The sequence below is a fragment of the Malaclemys terrapin genome, chromosome 20 (assembly GCF_027887155.1).
Source record: "Malaclemys terrapin pileata isolate rMalTer1 chromosome 20, rMalTer1.hap1, whole genome shotgun sequence".
NCBI lineage: Eukaryota > Metazoa > Chordata > Testudines > Emydidae > Malaclemys > Malaclemys terrapin.
The window spans coordinates 2,984,219-3,008,128 of record NC_071524.1 but is presented as its reverse complement, the minus strand read 5'-3'; the positions used below and the strand labels follow the sequence as shown (position 1 = coordinate 3,008,128).

Below are 23,910 nucleotides of genomic sequence, written 5' to 3'. Positions count from 1 at the left end.
CCCATCCCGCCCGGCCTCTCCGCTGTCTGCCCCCTGCCTGCCCCCGGTTTCTCTGCCTTTTCCTTTGCAGCCCTCCCCCCATTCCTTCCTGCACCCCCTGGCACTCCCCTCCCCCATCCTACTGCCCCCATGTCCTCCTGAGCCCTCCCTCAGCCTTTCTCCTGCCCCCATCCCCTCCCTCAGCCTCTCCCTGCCCCCCACAACCGCCCGCCCCCACCCCCATATCCCCCTAGCCCTGCCTCAGCCTTCCTCCTGCCCCATCTCCCCTCACACCCTGCCCCAGCCCCCCCCCCACCTCCTCCTGCCCCTGTGATCTCCCTCCTGTCCTTCAGGCTGCCCCCACCTGCCCCTGTGACCTCTCAGCTCTCCACATTTCCCTGCAACCCCCTCCTGCCCTCTATACCCCACATCCCTGTGACCCTTCGACCTTTCTGCCCCCCCCATCCCCCTGCCCTAGTTTCCTGCCCCAGGCTCCCTGAATGGATCCTTTCAGGGTGGGGGCTAACTCTACAGCACAGGCTGGCTTCAACCCCCCCTCAAATAAATGGGAGAGAGTGGCCATTTTGACTGAGGGAAAATGGCCAGCTCCCTCAGGGTGTGTCTACACTGTGCACTAAGCCTGGCTCTGACTCAGGTTTGAGCACCAGGCCCCCCCTGCCGTCCACACATGTCGGTCTGACTTGGCTCAGCAAGTGCACCGGGCCCAGGGCCTGGCTACGGTGGGTGGGTCCAAGCCCTGGTGTCGTGCAGTGTGGACACAGCTCAAGCCACAGCCCAGAGGCAGAAGGGCCACGTGGTGCAGTGTGGACGCACTAGCCTGGCTGGGAGACTGGGGCCAGCATTTGCAAACTCAGGTTTACAAAGCAATGCGGATGCTCCAGCGCAGGCTCGGACACAGCGAGTGCACAGGCCTGGCTTCCCCAGACCCAGGATTACAGTGCAGTGTGCAGACAGCCTCCATGCGAGATGGGGCAGAGGCCAGAAATATCCTCCAGCAGCCTCGGTGCTCCTCTGACAACCCCACAGCGACTTGCTGGGTCCCACAGCAAGCGCACCGCTCCCCCAAGGTGTGGGAACAAAACCTCCTCCCTCACGTGCGCATGTGTCTGGGTTTCTATCTGTCTCTCTCACATACACACACACACACACACACACACGCACATGAGGAGGGTTCTCATACATGCGTGCACACAAGGAGGGTTCTCACACATGTGCATGCACGAGGGTTCTCTCACACATACACGTGCACGAGGGTTTTCTCACACGCATGTAGGAGGGTTCTCTCACATGCACGTGCAGAAGGAGGCTTCTCTCTCATACACACACATGGAAGGTCTCTCTCGTGGACACATACAATGAGGCTTTATTCTCTGTCACACACACAGGTTTCACAGACAGACAGAAACATCGGAGGAGGTTTCTCTCTCTTTCTCACACACGTTTCACACTAGGGTTGCCAACCCTCCGAGATTGTCCTGGAATCTCCAGAAATTAAAGATCAATCTTTAATTAAATATTATGTCATGTGATGAAACCTCCAGGGATATGTCCAGCCAAAATTGGCAACCCTATTTCTCACACACACACACAAACTCATACAGTTACAGGTTTCACACACATGAGGAAGTTTCAGATACACACACTCACAGGAGGAGGTTTCACGCATGCACAAGGTTTCATACAGACACATGCACATAGGAAGAAGTTTCACACACACACACGAGGCGGCTTCACATACACATGCACACACATGGAGGCTCGCACTTCCACACCTGCACACACGGTAGGAAGTTTCTCACACACACACAAGGAGGTGTTACACACACATAAGAACATAAGAACGGCCAGACTGGGTCAGACCAAAGGTCCATCTAGCCCAGTATCCTGTCTTCCGAGAGTGGCCAGTGCTGGGTGCGCCAGAGGGAATGAACAGAACAGTCAATCATCAAGTGATCCATCCCCTGTTGCTCATCCCTGGCTTCTGGCAGAGAGAGGCTAGGGACACCATCCCTGCCCATCCTGGCTAATAGCTATTGATGGACCTATCCTCCATGAATTTATCTAGTTTTTAACCCTGTTATAGTCTTGGCCTTTACAACATCCTCTGGCAAAGAGTTACACACATACACACGGATAGACACACATAAGGAGGGTTATCACACACACACTCACATGGACATGTGGGAGGAAGTTTCACACATGACATTTCACACACATGGATGGATGGACATCCACACGAGGTTTCACATACACACGGACATACAAGGAGGTTTCTCACACACATATAAGGTTTCACACCCACACGGATATGCAAGGAGGTTTCTCACAAACACATATGAGAAGAGGTTTCTCACACACACATGGACACAGGAGGTTTCTTTCTCTCTCTCTCTCTCTCACACACACACAGACACACAGAGGTTTTTCTCACATTCACACACACACACAGACACGAGCAGAGGTTTCTCACACACACACGAGCAGAGGTTTCTCACACACAGACACACGAGGTTTCTGACACGTGAGAGGTTTCTCACACATACACACGAGGAGGCTTCTCACACACACAGGAACACACAAGGAGGTTTCTCACACGCACAGGGTTTCTCTCTCTCTCTCACACACACACACACACACACACACACACACACAGGGTTTCTCTCTCTCTCACACACACACACACGGACAGACCCCCCTGCTGCTCTTGTCTTGGCATGCTGCCTGTGCGCTCTCACACCATGTCTACACTGAAGGAAGTGGCCTGGCCTGGCTGTTCCAGACTAACTACTCCACACTGGCTAGTGCCATCTAACAGAGCTATTCTGGACTCCCTGGACCAGGCTGGCTACCCCTTTGAGGGCCAGCGCCCTGGGGCCCTGCTGTGAAGGGATGAGGCCAAGCCTGGCAAGGGCTGAGGGGGCTAGCACCTGTGACCAGCCTGGCAAAGCAGAAGGCATCTGGGCCTGTCGCCGGGGCTGGGCAAGGGCGTCGCTTTGGGGGCAGAGTGATTGTCCCGGGATAGAGTTCTTTTTCCCTCGGAAAAGCGCGTCCACCTGGGGCTGCTGTTTCAGTCAATCTCCCTGTCTGGACGAGGTTTTAGATACGGCTGGATCGTCGTCCCTTCGCAGGGCAGACCGGCCATGGGGCCGGTGATTCCGTGTGCTCCCCAGGCAGCCCGCGTTAACATCCACGCCCCAAGGATGCCCGGAGCCCAACTCTGGGCCAGATCCTCCTGTACGGTCGTTGCAGCTGCCCCCCCTCGATTCCCACGCCCAGCCCAGGGGAGTAGGAGCATGTCAGTGTGTGTAAGTAGGGGCACCAACTCTCCCTCCGGGGGACGAGCACCCCAGTGGGTGGCAGCACGGGAAGTGGCACCCCCCTGAGTCCCACACCCTCCCATGGGAAAGGAGTGGGCATGACAGCTGGCACCCCCTCAGTTCCCCATGTGGGAGGGAAGCCCCAGAGGGTGGCAGCATGGGAACTGGTGCCCCCTGATTCCCATGCCCTCTCCTCCCATGATGGAGGAGGGCGCCAGGGGCGTGGGAACCACTGCCCCTTGGTTCCCACGCTCCACGCCAGGGCAGCTACTCCTGGTGGGTCCTCTGGTGGCGGAGGAGGTGGGAGGTGGCTCCGAAGCCCTTCCCGCAGTTGGCGCACTTGTAGGGGCGCTCGCCGCTGTGAGTGGCCCGGTGCCGGGCCAGGTGGGCATCGCGGGTGAAGCCTTTGCCACAGACCCCACACTCGAAGGGCTTCTCGCCCGTGTGGGTGCCCTGGTGCCGGGCGAGGTGGGCGCTGCGGGTGAAGGCTTTGCCGCAGACGCCGCACTGGAAGGGCTTCTCGCCGGTGTGGACGAGCTGGTGCCGGGTCAGGTGGGCGTCACGGGTGAAGGCCCTGCCACAGATACCGCACTGGTAGGGGCGCTCACCGGTGTGGGTGCCATGGTGCCGGGTCAGGTGGGCATTGCGCCCGAAGGCTTTCCCGCAGTAGGTGCACTTGTAGGGGCGTTCACCGGAGTGGGTCTCCTGGTGCCGGGCCAGGTGGGCGCTGCGCCCAAAGGCTTTCCCGCAGTGGGTGCAGGCGTAGGGGCGCTCGCCCGCCGGCGGCAGAGTCAGGGCCGGGCCCTTGCTGCGGTGGCTGCAGGCATAGGGGCGCTGCTCTCCGCCTGAGTGGGTGCCCAGGTGCCGGGTCAGGTGGGAGCTGCGCCGGAAGCCCTTCCCGCAGTACGGGCACGTATTGGACTTCTCACCCATGGGCGTGGCCGGTGGGGGGCTCCAGCAGCCTGGGGTTATGTGCGCAGCCAATCCTCGAACGAGCCTGCCTGCAGCCCGGCTTCGCTACCAGGACTGTTCCCTTTGGCTCCTCCCAGGCAGCTCCGGGGATCCCCCTTCTTCCCTGCTCCCTGTGAGGACAGAGAATCCAGTGGTGAGTTGCTCCATGCGGGGAGGGGCATGCTCCCTAAGCCTCCCCGTTTCTGGTGAGAGGCAGCGTGGCCTAGCGGATAGAGCACCAGAACTCAGGGCACTTGGCTTCTATTCCCGTCTCTGGCCTCCTGGGCGACCATCCCGCTCTGTGCCTCAGTTTCCCCACTTGTGCAATGTGGATTCCACTACTGAGCTCCATTGTCGAGGGATATGAACTCTATGGATGGAAAGCACTGGGCATTATTATTAATATAGAACCAAGCGCCGGCAGCTGAGCCTGGAATCAGCTGTGTCCAGGCTGACTCACGAGTACATCTTAGCACCAGCAGAGCTGCTCGGTAGCTGGCCGGCCTGACTGGCTGAGGGGGAGGCAGCTTAATGCTTATGCTCGCCACTATGAGTGCTCCTGCCCCAGCCTTGCCTCCCAGCCTTCTTCCTGTCCTGCTCCTTGCCTGGTTTTTGTCTCTGTCTCCGGCCCTGGGCTTGACCCCGGGTTCCTGACTCCAGCTCTGACCACTAGGCATGACAATCCACACCCAGGCTGTTGACACTGATTCTCATTTATGCCCAGGCCCCATGGCGCTGAGAGGCAGGCCCCCAAGACAGCAATTGGGGCTCAGAAGGAGACACCCCGAGCCTTCCTCTAGTGGAGGGGCCCAGGCCTGCTTCGGCATCAATGCCTCCAGGGAAAGGCCTGGAGGGGTTAATGACCGGGGCAGTGGGGGTTGGTAAGACATGGATCCCCACGGGGGAGGAATGCTCGTGTGGGTGACAGCACGGGAACCAGCACCCCGCACATTCCTACCGTGACCATCAGCTTCGGTTGACTGGCAGTTCCAAAAAAACTGGGGAAAAACACATCATTTTGGGGTTGACCCCTAACTGATTTTTTTTTTAAATGTTGGTGAATCTTAAAGTTGAAACAATAATTGTTTCGGGTCAAGTGAAATCTTTCAGTCAACCCAAAACATTTTGAGTCCATGTCAAGATTTTTTTTTAAAAAATGCATTTGCCTTTTAAAAATAAAATCGAAGGCAGATCCTAACCGGAAAGTCATTTCAGCCGGCAATTCATATAGAAAATGTCATAAGGAAACTTTGGACCTTTGGGGAATTTTTGTTGTTTATTCTCCCCCCCTGCGACCAACAATTTGGTGAATCAGACATGAATTCGGGAAGCGTTTTTGGCCTCACTGAATCTGCAGTTTTTGCTGAAAAAAACATTCCACTCAAAAAATGTCACCGAAGTCTAGTTACCTGCTAGAGGGCCTCTGGGCGACTTTGCTGGGACTCTTGTGCTCCCCTGCAGGGTTCCCAGCTGGTCTAACTCCCTGCTCACTGATTCCTCTCCGGTGTTGTCCTTTCCTCCAGGCCCGATTGTGGTCACATCCCCAGGAGCTCACAACAGAAAACCCTACTGAGGGAAAGCATTAGGGTAAGGTCAGGTGTTCCGTGACAGCTCCTGGGACGGTTCTACACTCTCTGCTTCAGGGATCCAGCCAATCTAGAGCTATTTGGGGATGGAACGGGACTAGAACAAGGCAAATAATGGAGTTTTTGATTAACTGGCAATTTTGAAAAGTTGGGTGGGAAAAAGAGAGTTTCTGGTCAGTGCAAAAATGAAAGTTTTTAAAATCGTAAAGTTGGACAAAAAGTTTCGCGTCGAGTCTTATTATTAGCAGGAGTGTTGTGAGCAAGACACGAGAAGTAATACTTCCGCTCTACTCCGCGCAGATTAGGCCTCAACTGGAGTATTGTGTCCAGTTCTGGGCACCACATTTCAGGAAAGATGTGGATAAATTGGAGAAAGTCCAGAGAAGAGCAACAAAACTGATTCAGGTCTAGAAAACATGACCTGTGAGGGAAGATTGAAAAAATTGGGTTTGTTTAGTCTGGAAAAGAGAAGACTGAGCGGGGACATGATAACAGTTTTCAAGTACTTAAAAGGATGTTACAAGCAGGGAGAAAAATTGTTCTTCTTAACCTCTGAGGAGAGGACAAGAAGCAATGGGCTTAAACTGCTGCAAGGGAGGTTTAGGTTGGACATTAGGAAAAATTTCCTAACTGTCAGGGTGGTTAAGCGCTGGAATAACTTGCTTAGGGAGGTTGTGGAATCTCCATCACTGGGGATTTTTAAGAGCAGGTTAGACAAACACCTGTCAGGGAGGGTCTAGATAATACATGGGTAGGCAACCTATGGCATGCGTGCCAAAGGCAGCACGCGAGCTGATTTTCAGTGGCATTCACACTGCCCGGATACTGGCCACCAGTCCGGGGGGGGGGGGAGGGGGGAAGGGAGCTCTGCATTTTAATTTAATTTTAAATGAAGCTTCTTAAACATTTTAAAAACCTTATTTACTTTGCATACAACAATAGTTTAGTGATATATTATAGACTTACAGAGAGAGACCTTCTAAAAATGTTAAAATGTATTACTGGCATGCAAAACCTTAAATTAGAGTGAATAAATGAAGACTCGGCACACCACTTCTGAAAGGTTGCCGACCCCCATACTTAGTCCTGCTATGAGTGCAGGGGACTGGACTAGATGACCTCTCGAGGTCCCTTCCAGTCCTACGATTCTATGAACTATGAGTCAGAGGAGATAATTTTGACCCTTTTCAAATAATTTTGAATTAAGAAAAACTAAAAGGGAAGGAAATTTTTAGACAAAAAGCCACATCGAACCAAAACAATTGTAAATGCTTTGATTTTCTCTGGATTTTTTTAAGGTTTTGATTTCCCCCAAAATGAACAATTTGGGGAACCCGAGCTAATTTGCAAAATCTGTCAGTGAATTGACCTTTTTTTTCTGGAAAAAAGGTTTTGTGCTAAAACTTCTGCCCTGCTCTAGCTTGGACAGGCCACAGCACTTCCCTGAATTAATTCCTCTTTGAACTAGAACAGAGCTTTTAGAAAAAACATCAGCTCTTGATTTAAAAACGGTCAGTGATGGAAAATCCACCAGGGCCCTCGGTAAGTCGTTCCAATTTCCATTGGTGTTAAAACTGTGCATGTTATTTACAGTCTGGATTTGTATAGCTTCAACTCCCAGCCATTGGGTCATGTTAGACCTTTCTCTGCTAGACTGAAGAGCTCATCCTTAAATATTTGTTCCCCCTGTAGCAGGGGTGAAATTAACTTAAAGGACTTACCATACTCCGGAGTCCTTAGGAGGGGTGTGGCCTCTACCTGAAGAGGCGGGGCCTTTACATCCCTGGGCGCTTTACATCAGGATTTAAAGGGCCCGGAGATGGGGCTGTGGTAGCAGCAGCTGGGAGCCCCAGGCCCTTTAAATCACCCCCAGAGCTACCAGCTGCAGAGGCGGCTGGGAGCCCCAGGTGTGATTTAAAGGGCCCAGGGCTCCAGCTGCTGCTACCGCAGAGGAGCCCCGGGCCCTTTAAATCACCATCGGAAGGGGCCCCGGCCTCTGGCGGAGCTTTAAAGGGCCCGGGACTCCGCTGCAGTAGCGGCAGCCGGAAGCCCCTGGTCCTTTCAATCACCGTCAGAGCCCCGCCACCGCTACCCCAGGGCTCCGGCAGCAGGGCTCGGGTGGCGATTTAAAGGGCCCCGGAGGGTAGCGGCAGTGGGAGCCCCGAGCCCTTTAAATTGCCACCCGAGCTGCACTGCAGGAGCCCCAGGGTAGCAGCAGCAGCCGGGGGCTTGGTCGGTGATTTAAAAGGCCCGGGGCTCCGGCTGCCACTACCACCCCGGGCCCTTTAAATTGTCCCCGGAGCCCTGTTGCCGGAACCCTGGGGAGGTGGAGGCAAGTCTCCAGCGGCTATTTTAAGGGCCCAAGCGGTAGCGGCTGCCGCAGCCCCAGATCCTTTAAATAGCCGCCGGAGCCCTGCCGCCGCTACCCCAGGGCTCCGGGGACGATTTAAAGGGCCCGGGGTGATAGCTGCAGCAGGCATCCCGGGCCCTTTAAATCGCCGCCCGAGCCCCGCCGCCGCTTCCCCAGGGCTCCGGCAGCAATTTAAAGGGCCCGGGGCTCCAGCCGCTGCTGGGAGCCCCAGGCCCTTTAAATTGCCGCCAGGGGAAGCCGATCCGCCCCGATACGGTGCACTGGCTCTTGCCGGTACACCGTACCAGGGCGTACTGGCTTACTCTGCCCTGTATTAATTACAGACTGGGATGAAGTCACCCCTTAATCTTCACTTTGTTAAACTAAATAGATTGAGTTCTTTGAGTCTATCACAATGAGGCAGGTTTTCTCATCCTTCAATCTTCTCGGACCCCTCTCCAATTTATCAACATCCTTCTTCACTGTGGGCACCAGAACTGGACACAGGATCCCAGCAGCGGTCCCACCAGGGCCAAATACAGAGGTGAAATAAGCTCTGAGATTCCCTCGTTGACCGGGATCACATTAGCTCTTTTGGCCACCGCGTCGCACTGGGAGCGCATGTTCAGCTGATTAACCACTACAACCCCCAAATCTTTTTCGGAGTCCCTGCTCCCCAGGGTAGAGTCCCCTACCCTGTAAGTATGGCCTGCATCTGTGTTCCTAGACAGATACATTTTAAATTTAGCTGTACTAAAATGCTTATTGTTTGCTTCAGCCCAGTTTCACAAGCAATCCAGATTGTTCTGTATCGGTGACCTAAGTTCCCTCTCCCCCAGCCCAACCCAGCCACGGACCTGCCCCTCCCCTGGCTCCAGCCCAGCCCTGCCGCAGCAGGGAGAGGCGCCTCTCCCACCCAGCCCAGATGCTGCTGCAGGGAGAGAAAGCTGGGGGGAGTTCTCTCTTCCTGACGTAGCCCCGGGGTAACCTGCACCCCAAACCCCTGGCCCCACCCCAGAGCCTGCACCCCCAGCCAGAGCCATCATCCCCTCCGCCTCCCACACTCTAACCCTCTGCCCCCTCCCACAATCCGAACTCCTTGGCCTCATCCCCCAGCCCAGAGCCCCCTCCTGCACCCCAAACCCTTCATCCCCAGCCCCACCCCAGAGCCCGTAGCCCTAGCCGGAGCTTTCACCCCCACACTCCCTAACCCTCTGCCCCAGCCCAGAGCCTCCTCCCACAATCCGAACTCCTTGGCCTCACTCCCCAGCCCAGAGCTCCCTCCTGCACCCCAAACCCTTCATCCCCGGCCCCACCCCAGAGCCCACACCCCCAGCCAGAGCCCTCACCCCTCCGCACCCCAACCCTCTGCCCCAGCCCTGAGCCCCCTCCCACACTCCGAACCCCTCAGCCCCACCCCCGCCATATGAATTTTGTTATGCGCACCAATATGGAGGTGATGTGTCACACCTCACCGCCATATTGGTGCACATAACAAAATTCATTCCACACAGGGGTGGGAAAAATTAGAGGGAACACGGTCAGTGACCCGTCCCCTTCATTATTTACCACTCCTCCAATTTTGGGGTTATCTGCAAACTTTATCCGTGATGATTTTATGTTTTGTTCCAGGTCAGTGATAAAGATCTTAAATAGCGTAGGGCCAAGAACCGATCGCTGCAGGACCCCCTGGACATGCATCCCCCCAAATGATGATTCTCCATTTACAGTTACATTTTTTGAGACCTATCAGTTAGCCAGTTTTTAATCCATTTAATGTGGGCCACATTAAATTTATATCATTCTAGTTCTTTAATCAAAATATCCTGCAGCACCAAGTCAAACGCTTTGCAGAAGTCTAAGTCTATTACGTCAACACTATTACCTTTATCAACCAAACTTTTAATCCCTTAAAAAAAATAGCATGTTAGTTTGACAGCTCCCAGTCTCACAGACTTTAAGGTCAGAAGGGACCATCATGATCATCTAGTCTGACCTCCTGCACAACGCAGGTCACAGAACCTCACCCAGCCATTCCTGTAACAGACCCCTAACCTCTGGCTGAGTTACTGAAGTCCTCAAATCATGATTTAAAGACTTCACATTACAGAGACTCCACAATTTACACTAGTTTAAACCTGCAAGTGATCTGTGCCCCATGCTGCAGAGGAAGGCGAACCCCCCCCCCCCCAGGGTCTCTGCCAATCTGACCCTGGGGAAACTTCCTTCCTGCCCCCAAATATGCCGATCAGTTAGACCCTGAGCATGTGGGCAAGACCCACCAGCCAGACACCTGGGAACGGATTCTCTGTAGTAAGTCAGAGCCTGACCCATCTAGTGCCCCATCATCGGGCGTTGGAGATACTTGCTACTAGCAGTCACAGATCAGCTACATGCCATTGTAGGCAGTCCCATCATACCACCCCTCTATAAACTTATCAAGTTCAGTCTTGAAGCCAGTTTGGTTTTTTGCCCCCACTGCTCCCCCCTTGGAAGGTTGTTCCAGAACTTCACTCCTCGGATGGCTAGAAACCTTCATCTAATTTCAAGCCTAAACCTGTTCATGGCCAGTTTACATCCATTTGATCTTGTGTCCACATTGGTGCTTGATTTAAATAACTCCTCTCCTTCCCTGGTGTTTATCCCTCCGATGTATTTACAGAGAGCAATCATATCTCCCCTCAGCCTTCTTTTGGCCAGGCTAAACAAGCCAAGCTTATAAAATCTCCCCTTGTAAGGTGCGTTTTTCATTCCTTGGATCATCCTAGTCGCCCTTCTCTGCACCTGTTCCAGCTTGAATTCATCCTTCTTAAACATGAGAGACCAGAACCGCGCACAGAATTCCAGCTGAGGGCTCACCAGTGCCTTGTAGAACGGCAATACCACATCCCTAGCTCTGCTGGAGATAATGGGAGAAGCTCGGCTTTCATTAGTTTATTTTAAACACTTAAAAAAAAAATCTCAGCTCCCATTTGTGTGTTTTGCTTGTTTGGGGCAACTGGGGGGGGGGGGGGGGGGGCGCTAATGGATAGAGCACTGGGCTGGAACTCAGGAGCTCTTTGGGTTCTTTGCTACTGGCCTGCTGGGTGACCGGGGCCAGTCACAGCCTCACTCTGTGCGTCAGTTTCCCCATCTGTAAAATGGGGATAATGATACTGAGCTCCTCAGTAAAGAGCTTTGAGAGCTGCTGGCTGGCCCCAGTCCCCTCTCCTTCTCCCAGTCCCCTCCCACCTCCACGCTCAGACTCCTTTCCTCCATCCTCCTCTCCTCCCCACCCCCAGATCCCAGCCCCCGGCAACCTCCAGTTCCCAAACCCAGCTCCCCCCTTCCCTCCACCCCAGTTCCCAGCCCCCTCCCCTCACCAGTTCCAGCCCCCTTTCCATCCCCAGCTCCCAGCCTCCCCACCACCAGCTCCCACCTCCATCTCCCCCAGATCCCAGCCCCTCAGCGTCCCTCCCTGGCTGCAGCTCCCTGCCCCTTCTCAGCCCCAGCCACCGGCCCCCCTCCTCTCCCCAGCACCAGTTTCACCCCCATCTCTGCAGCTCCTCTTCCCCCCATCCTCCCCAGCTGCAGCTCTCGCCCCCATCCCCCTCCCCTCCTGCAGCACCCAGCTCCCTGCCCCCCATCCTCCCCAGCTGCAGCTCTCGCCCCCATCCCCCTCCCCTCCTGCAGATCCCAGCTCCCTGCCCCCCATCCTCCCCAGCTGCAGCTCTCGCCCCCATCCCCCTCCCCTCCTGCAGCACCCAGCTCCCTGCCCCCCATCCCTCCCAGCTGCAGCTCTCACCCCCATCCCCCTCCCCTCCTGCAGCACCCAGCTCCCTGCCCCCCATCCTCCCCAGCTGCAGCTCTCACCCCCATCCCCCTCCCCTCCTGCAGCACCCAGCTCCCTGCCCCCCATCCTCCCCAGCTGCAGCTCTCACCCCCATCCCCCTCCCCTCCTGCAGCACCCAGCTCCCTGCCCCCCATCCTCCCCAGCTGCAGCTCTCACCCCCATCCCCCTCCCCTCCTGCAGATCCCAGCTCCCTGCCCCCCATCCCCCCCAGCTACAGCTCTCACCCCCATCCCCCTCCCCTCCTGCACCCAGCTCCCTGCCCCCCATCCTCCCCAGCTGCAGCTCTCACCCCCATCCCCTCCTGCAGCACCCAGCTCCCTGCCCCCCATCCTCCCCAGCTACAGCTCTCACCCCCATCCCCCTCCCCTCCTGCAGATCCCAGCTCCCTGCCCCCCATCCTCCCCAGATACAGCTCTCACCCCCATCCCCTCCCCTCCTGCAGCACCCAGCTCCCTGCCCCCCATCCTCCCCAGCTACAGCTCTCACCCCCATCCCCTCCCCTCCTGCAGCACCCCGCTCCCTGCCCCCCATCCTCCCCAGCTGCAGCTCTCGCCCCCATCCCCCTCGCCTCCTGCCGATCCCAGCTCCCTGCCCCCCATCCTCCCCAGATACAGCTCTCACCCCCATCCCCCTCCCCTCCTGCAGATCCCAGCTCCCTGCCCCCCATCCTCCCCAGCTGCAGCTCTCGCCCCCATCCCCCTCCCCTCCTGCAGCACCCAGCTCCCTGCCCCCCATCCTCCCCAGATACAGCTCTCACCCCCAGCCCCCTCCCCTCCTGCAGATCCCAGCTCCCTGCCCCCCATCCTCCCCAGCTGCAGCTCTCACCCCCATCCCCCTCCCCTCCTGCACCCAGCTCCCTGCCCCCCATCCTCCCCAGCTGCAGCTCTCACCCCCATCCCCTCCTGCAGCACCCAGCTCCCTGCCCCCCATCCTCCCCAGCTACAGCTCTCACCCCCATCCCCTCCCCTCCTGCAGCACCCAGCTCCCTGCCCCCCATCCTCCCCAGCTACAGCTCTCACCCCCAGCCCCCATCCCCCTCCCCTCCTGCAGATCCCAGCTCCCTGCCCCCCATCCTCCCCAGCTGCAGCTCTCACCCCCAGCCCCTCCTGCAGCACCCAGCTCCCTGCCCCCCATCCTCCCCAGATACAGCTCTCACCCCCATCCCCCTCCCCTCCTGCACCCAGCTCCCTGCCCCCCATCCCCCCCAGCTACAGCTCTCACCCCCATCCCCCTCCCCTCCTGCACCCAGCTCCCTGCCCCCCATCCCCCCCAGCTACAGCTCTCACCCCCATCCCCTCCCCTCCTGCAGCACCCAGCTCCCTGCCCCCCATCCTCCCCAGCTGCAGCTCTCGCCCCCATCCCCCTCCCCTCCTGCCGATCCCAGCTCCCTGCCCCCCATCCTCCCCAGATACAGCTCTCACCCCCAGCCCCCTCCCCTCCTGCAGGTCCCAGCTCCCTGCCCCCCATCCTCCCCAGCTGCAGCTCTCGCCCCCATCCCCCTCCCCTCCTGCAGCACCCAGCTCCCTGCCCCCCATCCTCCCCAGATACAGCTCTCACCCCCAGCCCCCTCCCCTCCTGCAGATCCCAGCTCCCTGCCCCCCATCCTCCCCAGCTGCAGCTCTCACCCCCATCCCCCTCCCCTCCTGCACCCAGCTCCCTGCCCCCCATCCTCCCCAGCTACAGCTCTCACCCCCATCCCCCTCCCCTCCTGCAGCACCCAGCTCCCTGCCCCCCATCCTCCCCAGATACAGCTCTCACCCCCATCCCCCTCCCCTCCTGCAGCACCCAGCTCCCTGCCCCCCATCCTCCCCAGCTACAGCTCTCACCCCCATCCCCCTCCCCTCCTGCAGCACCCAGCTCCCTGCCCCCCATCCTCCCCAGCTGCAGCTCTCGCCCCCATCCCCCTCCCCTCCTGCAGCCCCCAGCCCCCTGCCCCCCATCCTCCCCAGCTGCAGCTCTCGCCCCCATCCCCCTCCCCTCCTGCAGCCCCCAGCCCCCTGCCCCCCATCCTCCCCAGCTGCAGCTCTCGCCCCCATCCCCCTCCCCTCCTGCAGATCCCAGCTCCCTGCCCCCCATCCTCCCCAGCTGCAGCTCTCGCCCCCATCCCCCTCCCCTCCTGCAGCCCCCAGCCCCCTGCCCCCCATCCTCCCCAGCTGCAGCTCTCGCCCCCATCCCCCTCCCCTCCTGCACCCAGCCCCCTGCCCCCCATCCTCCCCAGCTGCAGCTCTCGCCCCCATCCCCCTCCCCTCCTGCAGCACCCAGCTCCCTGCCCCCATCCTCCCCAGCTGCAGCTCTCACCCCCATCCCCCTCCCCTCCTGCAGCACCCAGCTCCCTGCCCCCCATCCTCCCCAGCTACAGCTCTCACCCCCATCTCCCTCCCCTCCTGCACCCAGCTCCCTGCCCCCCATCCTCCCCAGCTACAGCTCTCACCCCCATCCCCCTCCCCTCCTGCAGCACCCAGCTCCCTGCCCCCCATCCTCCCCAGATACAGCTCTCACCCCCATCCCCCTCCCCTCCTGCAGCACCCAGCTCCCTGCCCCCCATCCTCCCCAGCTACAGCTCTCACCCCCATCCCCCTCCCCTCCTGCAGCACCCAGCTCCCTGCCCCCCATCCTCCCCAGCTGCAGCTCTCGCCCCCATCCCCCTCCCCTCCTGCAGCCCCCAGCCCCCTGCCCCCCATCCTCCCCAGCTGCAGCTCTCGCCCCCATCCCCCTCCCCTCCTGCAGCCCCCTGCCCCCCATCCTCCCCAGCTGCAGCTCTCGCCCCCATCCCCCTCCCCTCCTGCAGATCCCAGCTCCCTGCCCCCCATCCTCCCCAGCTGCAGCTCTCGCCCCCATCCCCCTCCCCTCCTGCAGCCCCCAGCCCCCTGCCCCCCATCCTCCCCAGCTGCAGCTCTCGCCCCCATCCCCCTCCCCTCCTGCACCCAGCCCCCTGCCCCCCATCCTCCCCAGCTGCAGCTCTCGCCCCCATCCCCCTCCCCTCCTGCAGCACCCAGCTCCCTGCCCCCATCCTCCCCAGCTGCAGCTCTCACCCCCATCCCCCTCCCCTCCTGCAGCACCCAGCTCCCTGCCCCCCATCCTCCCCAGCTGCAGCTCTCGCCCCCATCCCCCTCCCCTCCTGCCGATCCCAGCTCCCTGCCCCCCATCCTCCCCAGCTGCAGCTCTCACCCCCATCCCCCTCCCCTCCTGCAGCACCCAGCTCCCTGCCCCCCATCCTCCCCAGCTACAGCTCTCACCCCCATCCCCCTCCCCTCCTGCAGCACCCAGCTCCCTGCCCCCCATCCTCCCCAGCTGCAGCTCTCGCCCCCATCCCCCTCCCCTCCTGCAGCACCCAGCTCCCTGCCCCCCATCCTCCCCAGCTGCAGCTCTCGCCCCCATCCCCCTCCCCTCCTGCAGCCCCCAGCTCCCTGCCCCCCATCCTCCCCAGCTACAGCTCTCACCCCCATCCCCCTCCCCTCCTGCAGCACCCAGCTCCCTGCCCCCCATCCTCCCCAGCTGCAGCTCTCGCCCCCATCCCCCTCCCCTCCTGCAGCCCCCAGCCCCCTGCCCCCCATCCTCCCCAGCTGCAGCTCTCGCCCCCATCCCCCTCCCCTCCTGCAGCCCCCAGCCCCCTGCCCCCCATCCTCCCCAGCTGCAGCTCTCGCCCCCATCCCCCTCCCCTCCTGCAGATCCCAGCTCCCTGCCCCCCATCCTCCCCAGCTGCAGCTCTCGCCCCCATCCCCCTCCCCTCCTGCAGCCCCCAGCCCCCTGCCCCCCATCCTCCCCAGCTGCAGCTCTCGCCCCCATCCCCCTCCCCTCCTGCACCCAGCCCCCTGCCCCCCATCCTCCCCAGCTGCAGCTCTCGCCCCCATCCCCCTCCCCTCCTGCAGCACCCAGCTCCCTGCCCCCATCCTCCCCAGCTGCAGCTCTCACCCCCATCCCCCTCCCCTCCTGCAGCACCCAGCTCCCTGCCCCCCATCCTCCCCAGCTGCAGCTCTCGCCCCCATCCCCCTCCCCTCCTGCCGATCCCAGCTCCCTGCCCCCCATCCTCCCCAGCTGCAGCTCTCACCCCCATCCCCCTCCCCTCCTGCAGCACCCAGCTCCCTGCCCCCCATCCTCCCCAGCTACAGCTCTCACCCCCATCCCCCTCCCCTCCTGCAGCACCCAGCTCCCTGCCCCCCATCCTCCCCAGCTGCAGCTCTCGCCCCCATCCCCCTCCCCTCCTGCAGCACCCAGCTCCCTGCCCCCCATCCTCCCCAGCTGCAGCTCTCGCCCCCATCCCCCTCCCCTCCTGCAGCCCCCAGCTCCCTGCCCCCCATCCTCCCCAGCTACAGCTCTCACCCCCATCCCCCTCCCCTCCTGCAGCACCCAGCTCCCTGCCCCCCACTCCAGCTGCTGTAACCCCCAGCCTCCCCCCCCCCCCGAGCTGCAGCCCAGCCGCCCCCGCCCGCTCTCACCGCCGGTGCACACGCTGGGCTGGGCGCAGGAAGGGGCCCGGGCCCATCTCTCGGTCTCTCCTCCCCCAGCCCCGGCTCCGCTCTGCACCGCAGTGGCCTGCCAGCTCGATGGTTGTTAACCCTTCCCCCGCCAGACGGCGGGCAGACCAGCCCCCGGACGCCTGGGTTCCGCGGGGCGCCCCTGGAGGCGCCGAAGGGCAGCGCCCGGATCCCCCTGGGGGCCGAGCAGAGCTGGGCCCAGCATGGACTTTCCGGTCCCTGGCTGATTCCCATAAGTGGGGGGAGGGGGACGATTCAGGGGGTCATTACAAGTTAAAAATAAAAATATCTGACATTTTTAGTGCCTGAAAAAGTCAGGACGAAAAAAATTCATTTTTCCTTTTGACTTCATGGGGGGAGAAATGTCCTGTGGGGTCAAGCCGTTTCGCTCTTGAGCATTTTCAAACATTTAAAAATAAAAATTTCGAAACAAAACGCCGTTTGGAACCGAAAACTAGAAACGCGTCCCCCATAATCTGCCCGTGGGAGAGACGAACTTGATCTCTTTGTTTGATGAGATTACGGGTTTGGGGGATAACCATGACGTAATAGACGTAGATTTCGGCAAAGTGTTTGGCTTGGTCCCGCACGGCATTCTGCATAAACAATCTAGAACGCTATAAAATGAACATGACCCACGTCGAATGAATTAAAAAACAGCGGCTAGGTCTCGAAATGTAACTGTAAACAGGGAATCAAGAGGCCGCATTTCCAGTGAGTGGGGTCCCGCAGGGATCGGTTCTCGGCCCTGTGCTGTGAAACATGTTTGTCGGTGACCTGGGCGAAGACATAAAATCATCCTGGGTAACGTCTGCAGATGATACAAAAATCGGGGAGTGGTAAATAACGCAAAGGACAGGTCACTGACTCAGAGCAATTGGATAAACTGGGCGCAAGCAAACAAGAGGTGTTTTAATGCGGCTAAATGTAAACGTATCCATTTAGGAACAAAGAATGCCGACCATACTTAGAGATGCTCTCTCCTGGGAAGCAGTGACTGGGAAAACAGATTTGGCGGTTGTGGTGGGGGGATCGCAAGAAGTGGAATCTGTCATGATGCCTCTACATGATTGGCACGCTTGCAGGGTTTCAAGATAAGAACATAGGAATGAATGGCCATATTGGGTCAGACCAATGGCCCACCTAGCCCCATATCTTGCCTTTGACAGTGGCCAGTTCTAGATGCTTCAGAGGGAATGAACAGACCAGGGCAAATGATCCATGGCCCTGCCATCTAGTCCCAGCTTTCAGCAGGTGGAGGTTAGGGACACCTGGAGCCTGGCCATCTTGGCTACTAGCCTACATGGACCTATCCTCCAGGAACTTATCTAATTCTTTCTTCAACCCAACTTTTGGCCTTCACAACATCATGTGACAATGAGTTCCACAGGTTGACTGTCTGTTGTGTGAAGAAATATTTCCTTATGTTTGTTTAAAACCTACTATTAATTTAATCAGGTGACCCCCCCCAGTTCTTGTGTCACGTGAAGAGTTAAATAACACTTCTCTATCCCCTTTCTCCACACCAGTCACGATTTTATAGACCTCCATCGTGTCCCCCACTTAGTCATCTCTTTTCCAAGCTGAACAGCCCCCGTCTTTTTAATCTCTCCTCGTGCGGAAGCTGTTCCATCCCTCTAAAATTTTTCATTGCTCTTCTTTGCACCTCTTCCGACTCTAAAGGAGCTTTTCTGTGATGGGGCAACCAGCACTGCATGCCATATTTCAGGTGAATGGAGAGAAACATGTGGGGATGGATAATTGGCTGAACACGAACTCCCAGTGTGACGCTGCGGCCAAAGGGCTAATGCAATCCTGGGATGCACACACACGGGAAATTTCATTAGGAGTCAGGGGACTCTTTTCCCTCTGGATTTGGCACCAGGGTGACCACTGCTGGAATCCTGTGTCCAGTTCTGGGGCCCACCGTTCACGAAGGATGTGGATAAATTGGAGAGGGGTCAACAAGGAGCCAGAAGAATGATGAAAGGTTTGGAAAACACCGTGATAGATGCGGTGTCAAACTTTTGAACAAGTACCCTCCTGCTTTCTCCCATCTTGCCCCTTGGCAGGGGCGCCGGAACAGGGGGGGCCAACGGGCCATGGACCTCCCCCTTTTCACCACGGGCCCAGCCCCCTGCCTCTCCTCTTCTCCCGGAGGCTCTGCCCCCCGCCAGGCTGGAATTTGGAGCCCGGCCCAGATAAGAGCAGCCTGGGGAGCTGGGGCAGCTGTGGGGAACTGCAGACCCTCCACCTGCCTGGGTGGGGGGGCCCGAGAGCAGCCCCCAGCCTGTGTCCCTACCCGGGTGGCTCTTACCATGCCCTGGCTGTGTCTCTTCGGCCCCCAAGGCCCCGCCCCCCAGCCAGGCCAAAATCCAGAGCCAGGTCAGGAGCTGTGGGGAGCCATGGACCTGCCTTGGGTGCGGGGTCCGGGGAGCAGGCGGAAGGGCCCGGGTTCCCTGCTCCATGGCTCCAACTTCTGGCGTGGCTGGGGGGCAGGGCCTCAGAGGGAAGAGGAGGGGCCTCATGGACCCCCCCCCCATTTTTAGGAAGAATCCTTGGCTCCTGCCCCTTGGGAGGAGGCCGCAAAGCTGCCTCATTAGTCACTTTCAAATCCCGCCTGAAAACTCTCCTTTGCCATGGTGCCTCTAAAAAATGTGACGAGAGTTTGGCCACTGATGAGTTGAGACCCTGTCTGTCACACTGACCAATATTATCTTGTTGTTTCCGTGAACTCACCCATCTGTCTCTCTCCATCTCTTGTCTGCAGCTGGTTGAGAAATGGATTTGCCATCCCATAAAAAATTTCAAATTTTTCCAAAAGGAAGGAAGGAAGAAAGAAAATCCTGATTGGAACAACTAGCCACATTTTTCAATTTTTGCACACAACTAAATTCCCCCCAAATCAAAAAATAAATCAGGTCTGTCAAAATGTTTCTTTTCCATTTTGACCCTTTTTAATTTTTTTAAAGGCTCTTACGTAAAAAAAAGTAAATTTCAGAACAAAAAGGTAGCTTTTGAGGCAAGAAAAATCAAATCTTTTGGTCCTGCAAAATGTCGACACAGGATGGTTCCACATTGTCAAAATGTTTCCCCCCCCCAAAAAATTTTTTTTTGAAATAAAATCTTGTCACCATTTCTCCAAATAAATGTATAAATAAATAAAAATTGGTTTTGTCAAAACAGCATTTTCCAATGGAAAACTGTTTAGACAAATTTTTTCCAGTCAGCTGTACTCTTGTCTTACACATGGATTATAAACTCCTTGGGGGCAGGAGTGGTCTCTTTGTACAGTGCCTTGCACAACGAGGTTCTGGGCACTGACTTTGGCTCCTAGGAGCTACTGTAGGGTGACCAGATGTCCCAATTTTATAGGGACAGTCCCGATTTTTGGGTCTTTTTCTTATATAGGCTCCTATTACCCCCCATCCCCGTCCCGATTTTTCACACTTGGTGTCTGGTCACCCTAAGCTACTGTAATACACCTAATAAATAATGTACAGCGTCTAGCACAATAGGGCCCTGGGCCATGACTGGGGCTTTTGGGTGCTACCGTAATACACCTAATAAATAATGTACAGAGCTACATTAATACAGATAACAAATAATAATTCACATATTGGAGACGAGGAGAACAACCTAGTTGCCCAACCTCTCTCCAGAGGATTGCAGTAGAGGTGGGGAAAAAACACAGTTGTTCTGGCCTATGTCCACAAGATCTCCTGTCTTCTCGCATGGCTGACGTAAATTGGGCTGGAATCTATTCATCCAGTGGACCAGCATATGCCCAATGCTGTAGGCCTGGCCTGCCCTTAGGCATTCTGCCAGGACAGCTATATTGGCTAGGAGTATGAAACAAATCAGATCCCTAGATAAATTTGGTCAAAACTTTCTGACCAACGTTTTTTCGCCAGCGAAAAAGGCAGATTTAGCAACTCCGAAACATTTCGCTAATTCGTATCCAAGTTGCCGAATTGTTCATTTAAAAAAGAAATACCTAAAAAGAAAAACAAATTAAAAATAACCCACCCTAAAACATATACCTAACATAACATAACTTAAAAACAATAAAGGAATAATAATAAAATGATAAGAAATACAAAAGAAATACCTACAAAAATTAAAAGGAATTCTCCCAAATACCTAAAACAAATACCTAATCACAATTATAATACATAATTGTTAAGCATTACAATAAATAATCAAGTAATAACAATAAAATGGTAATAAAAAAATAAATACCTAAAACATTTCTTAAAAAAAATCAAGTATCTAAAACAAATACCTGCAATAAAATAAATGTTCATAATAAAGTAATAAAAAGTAATAATAATAATAATAAAATGATCAGAAAGAAAAACAACTAAAAACAATTTTCAGAACCTCAAAAAATTCCTAAAACAAATATCTAAACTAAAATAAATAATGGTTGTTAATAATAATAAATAATAATAAAGGAATATTAATAAAATGACCAGAAATACAAATAAATACCTAATTAATTATACCTAAAACAAATACCTAAAATAAAATGAATAATTGTTAAGGAATAATAATAAAATAATAAGAAGAAATAAAAAATAAATACAACAAAAATTGAAAAAATCAAAACCTTTTGTTTTGACATTTTCTAACCAAAACATGCCGATATTTCAGTTCAAAACAACTTTTTGCTTTGAAATTGCCTTTACTTTTCATCTTTCAAAAATTCAAAAACATTGAAAAATGGTGGAACCCAAAAGGAAACTTTTTGATTCGGGTCCAGCAAAACGATAATTCAATCAGACATGAATTTTTTTTTTAAATGAATTTGCCCCAAATCTCAAAAATGTTCACTTTCGGTCTGACCCAAAATGATTTTTCCCCCTTTTCAAACCAGAAAAATTGGTTATTCTCCCAGCTCTAGCCCTGCCCGAAGAGCTCTGCCAGCGAAAACCCCAGTGGAGATGCAGTTGTAGTAGTAAAAAAGTCCGTTTGCTGGCAGATCTTATTTGGTTCGGGGAACAAAGCTATTTCTACAGAATCTGCATCTTATCTAGGAGCAGCTGCCAGGTTAGCTCTGCTGGAATCGCTATATAGACAAACACTTTCTAGCGTAGACCAAGCCTAAAGGCAGAAGGATAAAGGAAGCAGAGGTTAGTGGTTAGAGAACCGTGAGTTCAATTTCCTGCTATGCCACAAACTTCCAGCGTGACCATGGGTACATCTACATTGCAATCAAACGCTGGGGTGAGCTGACTCGGGCTCTTGGGGCTGGGAAATTGCAGTGTAGACATTCGGGCTCCAAGACCCCAGCGAGGCGAGGTGGGTCCCAGAGCCTGGGCCCAAGCCTGGATGTCTACACTGCAATTTAACAGCCCGCGAGCCTCAGCCACCTGTCCCGGCCCAGCTGAGGGTGTTTTATTGTGGCAGATGAACTCTTAGCCTCTCTGGGTGCGTCTACACAGCAAAAAAAACCAAAAAAACCAATAGAGGGTCCTGTGGCCCCTTTAAGACTAACAGAAGTATTGGAGCATAAGCTTTCGTGGGTGAATGCCCACTTCATCTTGCGTCTGACCAAGTGGGCATTCACCCACGAAAGTTTATGCTCCAATACTTGTTAGTCTTAAAGGGGCCACAGGACCCTCTGTTGCTTTTTAGATTCAGACTAACACGGCTACCCCTCTGATACATGACACCAAAATACCAAGTCTCAGAGCCGGGGTCGACTAACTCAGGCTTGTGCTTGACTTTCTCACTCAAGCTCTGAGGACCATCCCCTTTGCTGGGTTTCAGTCCCCGGGCTCCAGTCTGAGTGGGAACATCCTCACCGCTAACTGTAGCCCCAAGAGCCAAAGTCCGTTGACCTATCCGCCGTGCCTCAGTTTCCTATCTGTACAACGGGGCCAGTGGCACTTCCCCACATCCCAGGGCTGTTGTGAGGTTAAATGTATTAAAGCCTGTGACGGAAATTGCTAGATAAGGGCTATTATTACACGTCAACGTTTTACCAACACGGGGGTGTTTTCTGCTGACATGGCAACACTAGGAAAATCCCTGATGTAGCCACAGGCTATGGTTACGCTACAGATTTCTGCCAGCACAGCTGACAGAGAGACCTGTGCCAGAAAAGGTAGACGCAGTGACACTAGCAAACCTGTGCTTTACTAATATAGCCTGTTCTGTTCTGCTCCTGGGACGGTTTTACAATCCCCCAGTTCTTATCTTGAGCTGCTCCTGGGTAGATCTCCGAACAATTGACCAAGGAGGGCAGTATCTTTAGCATTTCATAGATGGAGAAACTGAGGCACAGAGTGACATTCCCCCGCCGTCCGGTTTGCTTAAGGTCACCCAGAGATGGGAAGAGAAACCAGGTGTTCTGCATCCCAAACCAGCGCTCTCTCCATGGGTCCATGCTGCCTGTAGCTGCGCCAGTCAAGGCCTTGTAGTGTAGACATGGCCACTGATATAACTGTAGATGGGGTATGTGTAGGCTGGGGTTTGAGGGGCTTGCAGGGGTCTGTGTGTGGGGCAGGACTGGAGAGGCATTTGGGGTCTGTGTGTGGGGTGGGACAGGAGGGGCACTGGGGATTTGTGTGCGGGGTGGGACTGGAGGGGCTTTGAGGATCTGTGTGTGTCGGTCGGGGCGGGAGGGGTGTTTGGTGTTTGTGTGTGGAGTGGGACTGAAGAGGTGTTCGGGGTCTGTGTGCAGGGTTGGGGTGGGAGGAGCACTGGGGATCTGTATGCGGGGTGGGAGGGGCACTGGGGATCTGTATGCGGGGTGGGGCAGGAGGGGCATTGGGGGTCTGTGTGCGGAGTGGGAGAGGTGTTGGGGGTCCAGGTGTCAGGAAGGAGGGGTGTTGAGGGGCCTGTGTGTGTGTGTGTGTGTGTGGAGCAGGACTGTTGGGGGTCCAGGTGTGGGGCAGGCCATGTGTTGGGGGGGCTGGGTGGGGGGTCCAGGTGTGGGGCAAGAGGGGCATTGGGGGTCTGTGGGGGGGGGGGTCTGTGTCTGGGGTGGGAAGGGTGTTCGGGGTCTCTGTGGGGTCAGGGTGTGGAGCAGGAGGGGGGTTTGAGTCTCTGTGGGGTGCGAGGGGTGTTGGGGGTCCGGCTAAGGGGCGCGAGGAGGGGCTCGGGGTCCCCGTGGGGGGTCCGGGTGTGGGGCGGGAGGGGGGGCTCGGGGTCCCCGTGGGGGGTCCAGGTGTGGGGCGGGAGGGGAGTTCGGGGTCCCCGTGGGGGCTCCAGGTGTGGGGCGGGAGGGGAGTTCGGGGTCCCCGTGGGGGCTCCAGGTGTGGGGCGGGAGGGGGGCTCGGGGTCCCCGTGGGGGGTCCAGGTGTGGGGCGGGAGGGGAGTTCGGGGTCCGTGGGGCCCATCCAGGCTCTGGGTGCGGGGCTGGGGGACGCTGGGGCGGGAGCTCCGGGGC

At 56.3% G+C, this 23,910-nt stretch overlaps 1 protein-coding gene across 3 annotated transcripts; it reads right to left on the bottom strand.

Moving 5' to 3' along the window:
- Positions 1 to 332: 332 nt before the first annotated feature.
- LOC128826742 (zinc finger protein 391-like) lies at positions 333 to 16,547 on the bottom strand. 3 transcript variants are annotated; one of them, XM_054010202.1, is made up of 3 exons: positions 16,473 to 16,547; positions 5,678 to 5,837; positions 333 to 4,399 (listed from the first exon to the last, which is right to left on the bottom strand). In XM_054010202.1, the coding sequence occupies exon 3, from the start codon at positions 4,248 to 4,250 to the stop codon at positions 3,585 to 3,587; it is 666 nt and encodes a 221-aa protein (XP_053866177.1). In that variant the 5' UTR covers positions 4,251 to 4,399; positions 5,678 to 5,837; positions 16,473 to 16,547; the 3' UTR covers positions 333 to 3,584. The 3 variants fall into 3 exon arrangements, with proteins under 3 accessions (XP_053866177.1, XP_053866176.1, XP_053866175.1); XM_054010201.1 differs by having other exon boundaries at positions 333 to 4,638; positions 5,678 to 5,834; positions 16,473 to 16,546; XM_054010200.1 differs by having other exon boundaries at positions 5,678 to 5,834; positions 16,473 to 16,546.
- Between the last annotated feature and the right edge of the window lie 7,363 nt (positions 16,548 to 23,910).

Coding starts and splice junctions, on each gene's coding strand:
- LOC128826742 (XM_054010202.1), bottom strand. CDS start 4,250: ATGGGTGAGAAGTCCAATACGTGCCCGTACTGCGGGAAGGGCTTCCGG.